This window comes from Onychomys torridus, chromosome 22 (assembly GCF_903995425.1).
Source record: "Onychomys torridus chromosome 22, mOncTor1.1, whole genome shotgun sequence".
NCBI lineage: Eukaryota > Metazoa > Chordata > Mammalia > Rodentia > Cricetidae > Onychomys > Onychomys torridus.
Window position 1 is genome coordinate 2376485 of NC_050464.1, and position 14973 is coordinate 2391457.

General features: G+C 43.0%; 1 protein-coding gene and 1 pseudogene across 2 annotated transcripts in view; one reads left to right on the top strand and one right to left on the bottom strand.

Annotated features, from left to right (window-relative positions):
* The window catches only part of Uspl1 (ubiquitin specific peptidase like 1), a 34411-nt gene that overhangs the window by 15961 nt on the left and 3477 nt on the right, over positions 1–14973 (bottom strand). For both annotated transcript variants that reach the window (XM_036172111.1, XM_036172112.1), the window contains exons 3-5: positions 14408–14530; positions 7525–8146; positions 3810–3923 (exon numbers count right to left, since the gene is read on the bottom strand). In XM_036172111.1, coding sequence (XP_036028004.1) covers positions 3810–3923; positions 7525–8146; positions 14408–14530 — 859 coding nt within the window. The remainder of the gene's footprint in view (positions 1–3809; positions 3924–7524; positions 8147–14407; positions 14531–14973) is intronic.
* On the top strand, positions 1761–2367 carry LOC118572557 (annotated as a pseudogene).

Genomic DNA, 14973 nt, shown 5'->3' on the forward strand with positions numbered 1-14973 from the left:
ACAGAGATCTGCTTGCCTCTGCCTCCCAAATGCTGGGATTAAAGACATGTACCACCATACCAGGGCATTGCTATTTTTATATAAAAATGTAAGTCAAAATAATATATTTCTTATAAAGAAAAATAAAAATCCTCCTCCTAGAAATAACTGTATGAGTTATCGATTCTTAGTACACGATTGTGATTAAGTCACCAGACTTTAAATTTCAACTCTACTGTAACTAAATATTAACTAAAAAGGCAAACAATTTACAACTCACAACAATAGCATTAAATCTTCACATCTAACATATGTTCATTAGATATATATTTTATTTTATTTTCCTTTTGAGGTAGGATCTTACTGTGTCATTCTGGCTGTTCTCAACTCATTATGTAGACCAGCCTGGCCTCAAACTCACCTGTCTCTGCCTCCCAAGTGCCTCCACATGACACTATACCTGGCTTCTAATACATATTTTAAAATGTGGAGAAAGACTTTATGTCAATCTCTGTCATGTAGGTGTGTGTACACAGGCATGCACACAAAAGTGTCTATATACACAAACAAAAGGTTAATACAAATATAAAAGGGTAATAAAAGAAATTTCTCTCAAAAAACTAACAGTGTATGGTAGTGCACACTTGTAAGTCCAGCTACTTCAGAGGCCCAGGAAAAAGATTCATGAGTTTAAAGAAAGCCTGGGCAATTAGTAAGACCCCACCTCAAAGAATATAACCAAACCAAACCAAGATAGAAACACTATCCAAAACAACAACAACAACAAAAACCCTAGTTTTCCTTTCCCTAACATTACAGATCTTGGAGAGACCTGGACAGAGACTCCCTTGCTCTTGCCTTATACTTACTTACTGCTCCCATTAAGGCAGACATCCACCCCTGTGCTCCTTCATTAGAGAAAGAGAGCCTAGATGGCAGACTGGAAATGCCCTAGATACTTGTAGCTCCCTTCTGCTAACACAACACTGAAACCAGTCCCAGAAAGCTGGAGCTCCCTCAGGAACCCTGTGCTGGGAGGAGGAGGAGAAGGCCGAAGCTCTGGTGTCTGACAGACAGGAGCTTGTCTCCCATGAAGAGAGTTCACACTACCTAGCAATGTTAGCTCAACCTGCAGGAGAAACTCAAGCCCACACAAGGGTGAATCAGTGATGGGCAGGAGTACATCCTGTCCTCAAATAAAACCTAAAATTCACATCGGGACCTGAAGGTCACTGGCCTGCTTTACTTGTTCCTCTTCTGGATGCAGGCCATACTGAGCATATTTCTTGGCTTTTCACTATTTCCTGTCAAAATGGCCTGTTGAGCACTGGTGGCTGAGCCTGGCCTGATGGAGCTCCCAGGACCCAGACCAAGACCCTAACAATCCCAGTTACATGTGCATGATATACTAACATATCCCTGACCAAAACGGTACCACAATTCAGTCTTACATTATGCAGCTGGAGATTTAGTCTCAAAGTTGAAAAGAGCCAACCATACACCAACTCTTTACCACACTTGACAGGAGTCTGGATTAGCTGCTGGAGGAAAGTAGCCAGGAGTGTTAGCCCTAGTGTTCACCTGTTTCGGAGAACTTAAGAGTTGAACACCAGCCGCCCCTTGTGGTGTGCGTGGCTCGGCCTCCGCGTGCGCAGCCTGTGCGTGGGGCGGGCCACAGTGGTGGCGTTAGTCCGGCCACCTTTGGCCCAGCCGTTCTGGCTGCGGCGCCAGGCCGGGGTGGGATACAAAAGGGAGGGTGCCGGCGCTGCAGCCCGATCCGGATGCGGCGCTGTGACCGGCGGCGTGGAGACTGCCGCGCCTGGAGGGGAGTGTGGGTCGCCTCGGTGCAACTTTACTGGAAAGATGAAACCCCTATGTTTGACCCAAGTCTGCTCAAAGAAGTGGACTGAAGTCAGAATACAGCTACATTTTCTCCAATGAATCCTGGAGAAGGCTTGGTTTTGAGGCCTCTTTGTACTGGCGACTTGAATAAAGGTTTTGTTAAGTTACCGAGTCAGCTGACAGAGACTGGCGTGTCAGCCCTGAGCAGTTCATGAACTCTTTTGAGCACATGAAGAAGTCTGGGTATTACTGTTACAGTTGTGGAAGATGTGACCCTAGGACAAATTGTTGCTACAGCAACTCTGATCAAAGAACATAAATTTATCCATTCATGTGCTAAGAGGGGGAGAGTAGAAGTCGTTGTTAGTCATGAGTGCAGAGGGAAGCAGCTCGGCAAACTTATTATCAACTCTCACTTTGCTAAGCAAGAAACTGAACTCCTACAAGATCACCCCCGAATGTCTACCACAAAATGTCGGTTTCTATAAAAAGCTTGCATATACAGTATCTGAAGAAAATTACATGTGTCTGAGGAACCAAAAGTAAAGACCACCATCAAGATGATGCTCCAAGGCTTTCCTGTTCACTTGTGTTGCGGCGATCCAGGGAGCTCCATGCCTGCTAGACCGAAAACGGCTGTAGTGTGCAATGTAGTGGTGACAAGAGCCTGCCCGTGGCTGCTGGGACTTGCTCTGAGTTAAGAGTACGAGTGATCATAACGGAATGATTTTTAACCAAAGGATTATATTTTCAACTTGAATCTTTTCTTGCATTGTATTTTTCTAAAGGTTATCTTCATGTCCTGGTAGTCAAGAGAATGGGTAGTAAAGAGTTATGTCTGCTCTGTGCTGCTCATTTTTAAATATATGTACATATATTGAATCTAAACAGACTTAAGGGTGCACTGTTTCTGTCATTAGAGGGAATCAGATAAACCTGTTGTTGTTACCAGACACCTATTTGCACATGTAAGCATTCTTGAACCTAACACCCCACACAACTTGGACAGTCTTTTAAAGAAACGAGAGTAATGAAAATCGTGACAAGGTACAACAGTTTAACTATTTTACTGTTTGTAGAGTTCTGTGCAGACACTGCCCACCCAGCTGTCTGCCTGTCACAGGATGTTAGAATCATCCAAGGACAGATCTTGAGACCCGGGATTCTTTGCTTCAGTGAGTGAGGAGCTCTCAGTGGGGGTACTTTTACCCTGGTTTATCATGGCCTTCGTCTGAAGCCTCTGAGCCACAAAAATATGTATGGTACTGCCTTTGTGACATCCTTAAAATAACAGTAGCTTCTCTATTTAATGTGATTATAATGGTACTGCTATTCTGATCACTGTCCTGTTTAATTTATTTTAATGATTTTTTTAAAGTAAAAGAATTAGATACTTTACTAACAATGGTTCTAATCTTTTGCATTCCATGTTATTAAACTTGTTTATATAAATAGTTTCTCATGTTAGGAAAAAAAAAAAGAGTAGAACACCAGCCTGCATACTTAGAACAGGTGTAGACAACAGCGATGGAACCAGTGGTAGATTCCTAAGTAAACTACCACTACCAGACTCTCCCCCAGAAGATCCTATACCAAGTACTAAAATAATGCATTTCCTGACGTCCCACACAACCTAAGTCAGAAGCTCATGTTTTAGTAAAGGGGGGGGAGGGACCTGTAGGGCCCTGGTCCCTGTTTGGGGTAACTGTTGCCTTGCTTGCTGACCTTGACCTTGATATCCTCCCTATGCTAATTCCCTGTGAGATTCCACCCTCCTGAATGCTTAAGGGATGTTCCTTGTCTGTGTATACAACATATGGGGAGTTAACAGCTTAGATGCAAGACTGTAGAACATCGGAAGCGAACTTCTGCCCTCCAGGGTTGTGCTGTAAACCTGTATTTAAGACCTCCTCCCTCCTTCAATAAACGCATTTCCTTATGCCGTACATATTTCTACAGTGGATCAGTCAAGCTACACAATTACTTACCTAATGTGCATCTAAGCTTAGGCTGAAGTTTAAAAAAAATTTCTTCTCTAACTTCATTCAGACAGGTCTCTATCTCTGCAAGTATTTCTGACGTCAGTTTTGGACAATCTTCACCTTCAAAAAAAGCCAGAACATTATCATCTCATTAACGTATTTTTCCAGAAAAGAAACTGAGATAGTAATAAGAAAGTACATTTTGCAGAGACAGAAAACAGAACACATTTCTTATTACGCCTCCCCTACGATGCGCCACATATCCTGTTGACATCTGTCATCGGGAAAGCACCACTTGCTCCTCTCACTACCTGGATCAAATCTCAAGGAGAGCCTTTCTCAACAACAACACATGTAGTAATACACACGTGAGGATGATGATGAGTGCTTGACATTCAAGTCTGACTTTGGAAATCATTCCTACAGCTTCATCACTCTCGAAAAAGCTTACATTCTCAAAGAAATGAGCATTAAGCAAGGCTCGTGCATTTTGTTTCTGGGAAGCAAAGGAAGGAAAATATACAATACAGAACAATGAACCCCACACAGTTAACAAGATTAGGAAAACTAATTATTCTGTATGTGGTTAGTAGAAACTAAAAGTAAACATTTCAAATTCAAATTCAAATTTTGCTCTTCTTAAATCATCAGTGAACTATCACCTACTTGGCACCAAGGTTCATGTAGCAAAAAAAAAGGGGGGGGGGGCGAGCTAAAGGCGATAATGCTTGTGAAAAACCATAAAACACACAAATGACTGATGCATGAAAAAAATTCAGTCTCAAACTCATATTTTAAAAGGTCTTACTTTACAAAATCCTAACTTCTAAATATTTATGTCCAAAGGTGGTTAAAGCATCTGAGATACATTTTTCCATATAATAAAAAGAGCAGCATATTCTTTTTTAATTTTTCTTAAAGATTTATTGTAACTCTACAGGTGTATTCCTGATTGTATATATGTCTATCACATGTGTGCGGGTAAACTGTAGAGACCAGAGAGGGTGTCAGATCCCTGAAACTAGAATTACAGGCAGATGAGAGCCATCATATATATGAGTGTTGGGACTGAACCCTACAGAAGCAGCCAGTGCTCTTAACTGCTGTCTATCTCTCTAGCCCTGAGAAGCTATTTTCATCATTCTTTTGGAAAGCCACTCAGCAAAAACCTCAATACCCTTCTAGGATACTAGTCTGCAAGGTTTTCAAAAGCTCCACGGCTGTGGTCCCTGAACTCATAAAGGTAAAGCCAACAGGGAAGCAATGTACAGCACCCACACAAATGACCTCGAAATCCCCCATTACACCTTTTCGTGTACTCACAAAGAAGAAAGCTTGCAACAGCCAGTCTGCCATAGAACAGAAACAAAGCAAAACCCCAAACAACCTATGTGCAAGCAAAATCAGATAAAAACACACAGACGTCAGAAACATTTCCAAAAGGTGAGGAGTCTTGCCTTGACAGACAGGAGACTTCAAGAGCCATAATCTAAGTGTGGGTGCAGAGGCACGTGCAATAAAAATGTATAAAAGAATTTCAGCCAGGCAGTGGTGGGGCACGCCTTTAATCCCAGCACTCAAGAGGCAGAGGCAGGTGGATCTCTTTGAGTTCGAGGCCAGCCTGGTCTAGAGAGTGAGATCCAGGACAGGCTCCAAAGCTACACAGAGAAACCCTGTCTTGAAAAACAAAACAAAACAAAAACAAACAAACAAAACAATTCAATGTTAGAAAGTAGACTATGACTTCTCAGAGAACATAGTCAGTGAAGGACTTCCTAAATGAATAAAAGGAAAATTGTCCTTAATAAGTCACAAACACTACTAGATTCTAAAAGAAAGATAAATACTTTCTTGTAAATCAAGACTTTAAAGTAAAAAAAGGGTCAGTACAATGGCTCAGAGAGTAAAGGCACTTACTATCAAATTTGATGACCTGAGTTCAATCCCAAGGTCCCACATAGTGGAAGGACAGAACAGATTCCTACAAGCTGTCCTTTGATCTACACACACACACACACACACACACACACCAACCAAATATGTAATAAATATATGTATTCCTCCCCTCCCCCAAGACAGGGTTTCTCTGTGTAGCCCTGGCTGTCCTGGATCTCACTCTGTAGACCAGGCTGGCCTTGAACTCACAGAGATCTACCTGCCTCTGCCTCCTGAGTGCTGAGATTAAAGGCATAATACGCCACTACCGCCTGACATAAAATATTTTCTAAGTAAAATACAAGCTGTAAACTAGGAATCAGCAACATATATCTGACATAAAATAGCAAAAAAGATATAAGAAAACGCATCCAAATAAGAACATGACAATCAACAGAATAAATACATATCTCACAGATGGGTGGAGGGAATGAAAAAAAAATCTATGTCAATATATACACCAAGAGGCAACAGATCAAGCTCTTCCAATTCTGAGAGGCAAAGCCAGTCTGAAGACCATTTCATGCACTAATAGCAGAGCTCTCAGTGTGAAAACATCCCAGAGAACACATGGACTGGAAGTATCTGATACTGGAGTACTGACACTGCCCACTGACAGCTAAGTACTTGGCCTCTATACCAGCAGGTCCCAACATCCCATCCCCAACCAACCACAGACTGAAAGTACCTGGGAGAAAAACATCATCTGTACTAAACAAACAGACCTCCTGATCAGTATTGCACACACACTAACCAGTATTTGCATAGCATCTGCATTGCGTTAGGAATAAGTAATCGAGAGATGGTTTCAAATGGGATGGGCTTAGGGCAGAGCTGTCTTAGCGTGTGCAAAGTCCTGGGACTGATCTCAGCCTCACAAAGTAAAACAACGTTGAACATGATTTCAACATGGGCAGCAGGCCTAAGTAGGTCAACCCTAAGTTGTATTACTAAAATGTAAAGTATATGGGACAACATGCACTCACATTATACAAACATTATGCTATTTCTCACAGAGGACCCTGGTATTGCAGGAAGTCCTAGAGCTAAGCTTCCATAGACACCAAGGGAAGTCTGTTCCGATGTGTTTCAACTATTATTTCATTTGTTCATCATTCATTCATTCATTCACTCATTCATTCACTTATGTGTGCTCAGAGGGTGGGATGGATGCTTTCATGAGGAGTCTGTCTTCTCCACTGAGTCATCTCATGGGCCCAAGAATGTTTTAATGCTTTTAGGTCCAAAGTTAAGGTTCATGAATATCCTATTTTATAGAAATTAAATTAGGGTGCAATGGTGCATGCTTATAATTGCAGCATGCCAGAGGCTAAGGCAGGAGGAATGCAATTTCCAGGCTTGGGCAACATAGAAAGACATTGTCTCAAAATCAAAACGAATCAAACACATCATCTGTATAAATAAATGTATGTATGTACATATACACATATAGAGATACCAAACTCCAAGGATGCTCAAGTCAGTTGCATATCCCTGTAGTCAGGGCAGAGTGTTAGGGATCACCACAGGTGACTCTCATTTACTACTTCAATCTCTTTGGTAGATTCTAGGATGACCACTATCACCCCAAGGAGCTCAGACATACCACCACCACTTTCTTCTTCAGTGGCAGCTTTGGAGGCAGTCATGTGCTGTACCCAGCACCATCTCTAGGTTCCCTGCCTAGGTTTCTACACAAAATGACTGCTCATGGCTTCTTTTCCACAAGCGGTGAGACAAAACAACATTGACATCTTCCAACTTAGAGGAACACATAAGCACGAACCTGTGACAGAATGCAAGTGATGGGTGTGCAGAAGCTTATCTGCCCGGTGGTATGCTTCCAACAGCCTCCCAAACACACACCCATCTCTGGAGCACAGCTCCACCACAGCGCTCTTCAGCACCGCCAGGTGCACCAGGGCCGAAAGGATACAGTCCAGCCAGCAGAGCGCCTGAGAGTTTTTCCACTGGACACACAGAGTCTGGCAAAAGGATAAACATCTGCTCTTGGATGGCACTTCCAGCCCAGACCCTTCACTTTGGGGGAGCGTTCCAGAGACAGTAACTGTGGCAGGATCTTCTGTAGGAACCACGTCCGTGTTTCCAGCTTCCAAAGTCTCATTCTGCTCCAAGGAATCAACTGTCCTGACAGGATTCTGGAGACCAATGTTATCTGGTAAACTTGATGAGGTGTCACCACACACTTTTCCATTATATTTACCATTCAAAATCTGTTCACCAGTGACAAAGTGATTTCTAGTCTTTTTAGAATGTACTGGAAGCGTTGAATTCTTACAGCTGCTTTCCAATCTCTTTCTTTTTTGAGGCTTATTTTGAGTGTGACAATCTTCCAAATCAGGAGAAATTAAATTAGTAAGTGATTCAGAGCCCAAAGGATAAATGCACTAGAAAGAAAAAAATAAAATCGTTAAAAGAAAAAAACATCAATAATAATCCAAATCCAGTTGAAGTTTTACCTTAGATTTCTGTGACATAAAAAACACACAATTTTAGCATTGTTAGTATCTCTAACAACCTAAATCTCAAAGAACTAGAGGTAACTAATCAAAGTTTGCCCCACCCCAAAGAATATTTTCCCTAGTTCATTTGCATCACCAAATCCTGCAAGCCTGGTATAGTGATAATACATGCCTTTAATCCCAACACTTAGGAAGTAAGAGTAATGTGGGTCTCTCTGAGTTCGAGGCCAGCCTGGTCTATATAGTGAGTTTCAGAACAGCCAGGGCTACATAGAGAAATCCTGTTAGAAGAGGGTAAGGCTTTAAGTTACAGTAGACTAGGCTGAAAGAAAACACTATTTTGGCTTTAATTTAAAAAAAATACACACACACACATACATAATGTCAAGTAAATAAAAATTTTCAGCAATGTAAAGAAAGACTATGTGTGCTACTTTGGGAGAGAGAAGCAACTTACAGCACTAAAAATTGGGAAAATCTGCTTGCTCATTTGTTTTTTTCAATACAGGGTTTCTCTGTGTAACATTCCTAGCTGTCCTGGAATTCACTCTGTAGACCAGGCTGGCCTTGAACTCACAGAGATCCACCTGCCTCTGCCTCCAGAGTGCTGGAATTAAAGGCATGCAGCACCATGCCCCACTGGGAAAATATTTTTACATTAAATCTTGCCAAGTACTTTCTATGCATCTTATATGTTCTAGGATCTATTTTTATTATCCTTACTGATGTGTGTCTATGTCTGAGTGAATGTGGTGTATGTGGATGCCTAGAAGGTGGAATGTCACAGGCAACCGCGAACTGCCTAATGTGGGTACTGAGATTGAACTCAAGTCCTCTTCAAGAGCGGTACTTGCTCTTAACCTATGAGCCATTGCTCCAGTCCCTGGATCCTGAATTTGAAACAAGTTCAAGGGCTTGCAAATATCTCATTTGAAACATGCCTTCTTGCCAGAGGCAAGAGGTTCTCTTTGAGGTCTTTGAGGACAAAGCTAGAGTTGTTACACAGAGAAACCCTGTCTTAAAAGGCCAAAAATAAGTAAATAAATAATGCCTTGAACACCACTATGGTAGACTGGTGTGCTCCAGTGAACTGAACAGCCAAACCTTCCTCAGTCAGTGCTCCAGACTGTGTCTGGTTGTTTCCAGCTTTGGGAGGAACATCAGGTACAGGAAGCACAGGGAAGCCAGTAAGTCCTGCCTCATCACAGAAAGAACTAAGGCTCCTGCCTGCCTGCCTGCCTACACGGAGCTCCTCAGAGGCATCGAGTACTATGGTTAGCGCTTGGCTGTTCAGCAGACACTATTATATGCATCAGAAGCCTTGCCTGGTTAACCCAAAGAATATACTGATACTAAATCAAGCCATTACCTAGGAAGCTAGGATGTTCTCAGGTAATTTACCTCATGGCCACAGGTATGTAGCATGAGCTAAATTTCCTTTCCCGCTGCACACAGAGCTCTGTGAGCACTTCAATTTTTCAGCACAGACAGGCTCTGCACTGTTAGCTGTACAGTGAAGTCAGTACTAGCCTGACCTAAACCTCATGCCCGAGAGTCCCTAAATCCCGCTCTGCCTAGGAATAATAACACTTACAATCAGCAGTGACCAGGAACGGCATATGCCCGTAATCCTAGCACTTCAGCAGTGGGAAGACAGGAGATTCTAGATCAGTCTGGACTATAGGACCTGCCTCAAACACCAAAACCAAATCTACCTCAAAATACAAAGAAACCAAGCAAGCAAACCACTGGGAACAGAGCTTTGAGTACCAGCGAATTCCTTATCATTTAAAAAAGGAGCACATCAAAGACTTGACAAAAGACTAACTGTGAAGTTATTGTTCAAGGGTGGGTGGTCACTCTGTCTAGTATCCAGTGCTCTGAATGTGCGGTCCAAACTCCTAGATCAACCCAACCCTTCCCTTGGGCATCAGTGCCCACCCTTTGCTCCTCAGGGTAGCCTGAGCCACTTACCCCTCCCTAACTGACAGGACCTGCATATCAATGTCTAGGTATTTTCCCAACTAAAAACAAGAAAGGAAAGGAACAAGCCTCTTCCTTCTCACGCCACTGTTCTCAAACCCGTTCACTTTAGTCACCTTGCTTCACCCCAGCTGGGTCCAGTGAGTCCCCCTCCTTGAGCTCCTTTTCATTCGACTTCCAAATCAAGGCCTGTCTCCCTGGCTTTCTTCCTACCCGGAGTCTTCCTAATGTCTCCAACCTCTTCACAGTGGCTCAAGGCGCAACCCAAGTCCTAGTCTACCTCACCAGTCATATGGATAGTTCAGTTAGCCACGTGGTGTATTCATGACCACCAAATCTTGACCTCCAATCCCAAATTCTCCATCAGCTGTTTCAGCTCTGCTTACACCACCTGCCTAAGTTTATCTTAGTCTTCCCCTAAATCTTGCTTTTCCCAACATCTTCCCTAGCTCACCAACTACAACTCAATTCATCCAACAATATGAAGGACATCTGGGAGTCACCCCTGCTCTCACTCCCATGCTCTGTTTCCTAAACTTCCAGCAAATTCTGTTGGTTTTACCTTCAGAGAACAGTGGGCCCTCTGCACCCACAGGCTCCGTATCCATGGGCTCCACAGCTATGTAGTTAGGTCTATGACGGCTGTGTCTGTACTGAGCAAGTATAGACTTCCTTGTCATATCCCTAAATAATACAGCACAACATTCCATATACATTGTAGTAGGTGTTATGAATAGTCTAGAAAACGGTTTAAAGTGATGCAGGAGGATGCAGATTGGTCATGGGACTTGAGTCCCTTGTATAAAGTAAAGTAAAGGCAGCCTGCAGAAGGACCATAGAAATGGAATCCATCCATGGCCCGTCACCTCTACTTCACCCTTTCTCCCTGGAATTCTGCACCGCTCTCAGAACCCTGCAACACTGTGTAAGCAGATGCACTGGGGTTTTACCTCTACACAAGTTGTCTGTCCAGAGACACCAACTACGCATCCTATTACTTAACTGTCACGCTATCCACCTGGACACCAAGTATTTCTGAAATGGATACCAAGTGAGCAAACAGCCCTCGAGAGAAGCCAACTGCCAACTCCAGGCACTGTACTCACAATGAACTGAGTACAACTACATTTCCCATGACCCTTGAGCACCAAGGTGTCTCAAAGTCAAGAAAAAGTATTCACTGGTATATTCTAGAGAACACAGAAGGACACCAATAAAGCAATCCATATGGCAGGCCAAGGGGCAGGGAAGAAAGCAGTGTGGCACCTGTCCCATCTGGGCACACCAGCCTGAAAACTCCTGGAGCACTACTGCCTCTGCAACATTTGGTGTTTAGTTCCCCACTCCCCCACCCCGAGGGTCAGTGGACGAGCTGCAAGTGCCAACAGTCTGGCCATCTGTCTTTCTGGGGCATCCCGAAGCTACCTGGGGCAGGACCCTGAGTCACCCACTGGGAAATCAAAGGGGTTCATTAGGGAAGACAAGAGCCCCGCCCACCTAGACTGTCAATCCAGAGGCTCAGGCTCACACGCACAGGGACTCCAGCACTCCTCCACCACTTCCCTCCAGACGCCTCCCCTCGGCCAGCCTTCCTATGGATGGACCATTAGACTGCTTCCTTCTGTCCCCAGTCACTCTTCCCAGTACAATGCTTTCAATGCAGAAGCACAAACATGACTGGCAGTGTCAGGTCTCCCAGAGCCTTTGCTGGGCCTGCTTCTCCCCATGACCAGAGGACTCTATCCTCTTCCTCTTAGGCCTCTGCTCAAATTTCACTTTCTTTTTCCTTTTTTTTTTTTTTGAGGCAGGGTCTCTTTGTGTATCCATGGTTGTCCTGGAACTCACTGTAGACCAAACAGAGATCCACCTGCCTCTGCCTCCCAAGTGCTGGGATTAAAGGTGTGTGCCACCGCAGCCACCACCACCAGCCAAATTTCACTTTTTTTTTTGTTTGGTTTTTCAAGACAGGGTTTCTCTGTGTAGCTTTGCGCCTTTCCTGGAACTCACTTTGTAGACCAGGCTGGCCTTGAACTCACAGAGATCCGCCTGCCTCTGCCTCCCGAGTGCTGGGATTAAAGGCGTGTGCCACCACCGCCCACTCACTTTCTTAATAAAGCATTCCTCCCACTACTCTATAAACCGATGCCCTCTTCTGGTATGCAGATACACATAAAGACAAAACACTCATATACGTAAAACAAACAAATCTTTTTTAAAAATCATAAACTCTTCCTTTCCTCACATTCAACTTCCATTGCTTAATTTCTCTCCATAACTTTCTGTTGTTGTGAAAACAGGGTCATGAGTGTCAGGCTAGCCTTGAACCCAGATCCTCCTGCTCATCCTCCTGCCTCTGAGGACTATAGGAGAACACCACTGTGACAAACCTCAGAGTACTTTTCATCACTTCGCAGGCACACACGCATGCTGTTTATTGTCTTTCCTGTCTTCTTTAAGACAGTTCTGAGTAGACCCAACACAGTGACACATTTAACCGAATAAATGCATAAAGAAGTTTGTACTTATATGGTTAGTATCCCCCTCCTGCAATATACCCCACAAAAGTATGGATTACCAGCTATGTCATTTAGTCTATTTTCCTAACCAGGTTCGTCATCAGACTTCAGTTGACAAAACTGCAGAATTCCAGGCAAACCCTACAGGTCAGAGCCTAGAGGTGAGACCCAGGAGCGTGCTGAGTTTGTCTGGAACAGAGAGACCGGAACTAGAAGCCCACAGTCACAACTCTGTGGATCTGTGCAAGGCCCTGCTCCCAGAACCTACCAACCTGTTCTGTTAGTTTGAAAAAGAGGATATCTATGTTGCAGAATAACTATTCTGAGAATTAAACATGCATGAACTGCTCATGCTCGGGATCCTCGATTCCAAGTACCACAAACCAGAAGCCAACACCAAAAGCAAACCCCCTGCAATTCAGGGCCTCACGTGGAAAGGTGGTGTGTTGGCCAATGCTGGGGAGCTCCCCTGTGTTCAGTGTCCTCTACTGTCACTGCCAAAGCCTCTGCTGTCCCGAGTGAACCCGACTGCAGGCACGTAAAGTCCTCTGCATGCGGCTTTGATGCCAAGTGACTAAGGCTTAATATAGTGTGATTTATACCTAAACTTAAATATTTGATGAGATTAACACTGGTTAACTGTTATTTCTAGGTTTTATTTATTTTACATGTACATGTGTTTTACCTGCATATATGCAGATGCACGCAGAGACTGGAATTACAGATGGTTGTGAGCCACCATGTGAGTGCTGGTGACAGAACCTGGGTCCTCTGCAGTAGCATTAAACACTGAGCCACCTCTCCTGATTTTTTATTTGACAACATTTGAGGGCTAAGATGACAGCTTTATATTAGCAAGAAATACAATGTGTGACGTTCTGTATATGAGGAGGAAAAAAGAAAACAAAAATGGACCTGAGAGTGTTAGCATGAATTTCGGGGGTGTAGTTGAAATAGTTTGTGGGTCTATGTCTGTGAGGGTCTTACTGCTGCTTTTACTTAGCAAACTGTGGGCACTAAATATACAAATTATGAAATATAATCCATCCCATACAAGAGTTGTACCAGGGGAACCATTGATTCATTCTAAATGACAAGCTGCTTCTTCTTTTGAGAGGTCTGTTGGCTCAGGCTAGCTTCAAAATTGTGGCAACTAGGCGGTGGTGGCGTACTGCCTTTAATCCCAGCACTCAGGAGGCAGAGGCAGGCGAGGGCCAGCCTGGTCTACAGAGTGAGTTCCAGGGCAGCCAGGGATACAGAGAGAAACCCTATCGGTAGGGGTAGGGGTAGGGGTAGGGGTAGGGGTGGTAGGGGTGATAGGGGTGGAGGAAGGAACTACTATATGCTACAAACTTAATAAGGCTGGGAGCTGGGGATTTAGCTCAGTGGTAGAGTGTTTGCCTAGCAAGCGCAAGGCCCTGTGTTCAATCCTCAGCTCCACATACCAAAAAAAACAAAAACAAAAACAAAAAAAACTTAATAAGGCTCCCCCCCAAGGTTAACAGCAAGTAGTGATAACTTAGGAGTTCAACTGGAAAATAGTAAACTATTTGAAATAGTTATTCAGAGATATTTAAAAACTGACGTTATCTATACATTTAAAGTCTATACTCTGAAAAATACAAAATGAGTAAAATTTGAACAATGAAGGCTGAAACCTATAAACTATATAACATTAATACTTTACCTGAAGATCTTCACACAGAGAGATAGACTCTTGGAAGTTAATTTGGTAAGTTTTTAAGGTGTTTAGCTTTCCTTTTGCTCTACAGGCAGGGCAATGCCTATCCGTTGTAACTTTAGCTGAATTCTAAAAGAGAAATAAAGCAAATTAAAAGAGACATTCCTAAATTATATTAAGTTATAAAAGAGTTAAATGGAAGGATAACCAGGGGGGGAAAATGTACAAATTCCCACCAGAAGGATTCTGGCAAGATTAAAAACAGCAAACAAAAGAAACCATGGACAGTCTTAAACAGTTATTATCCAAATAGGACATATATAGTTTTAAATATTAAATTTTGAGTTAAAAACAGTATCAGTTTTATTCACAAGAAAAAGGTACTATCAACTGCCAAGGAAAATGCATATTGTCCATATTTTCAGAGAATAGAAAGCCATAAGATCTAGGCATTATTTCTACTTTCACATGTCAATAACAGAGAGGTAAACAAATTATAATAATCTTTCGCCATTGCTGTAAGATTTCCGTGGAAGATAGAATTTTTTAGGACTTCATTCATAAAATGAAAT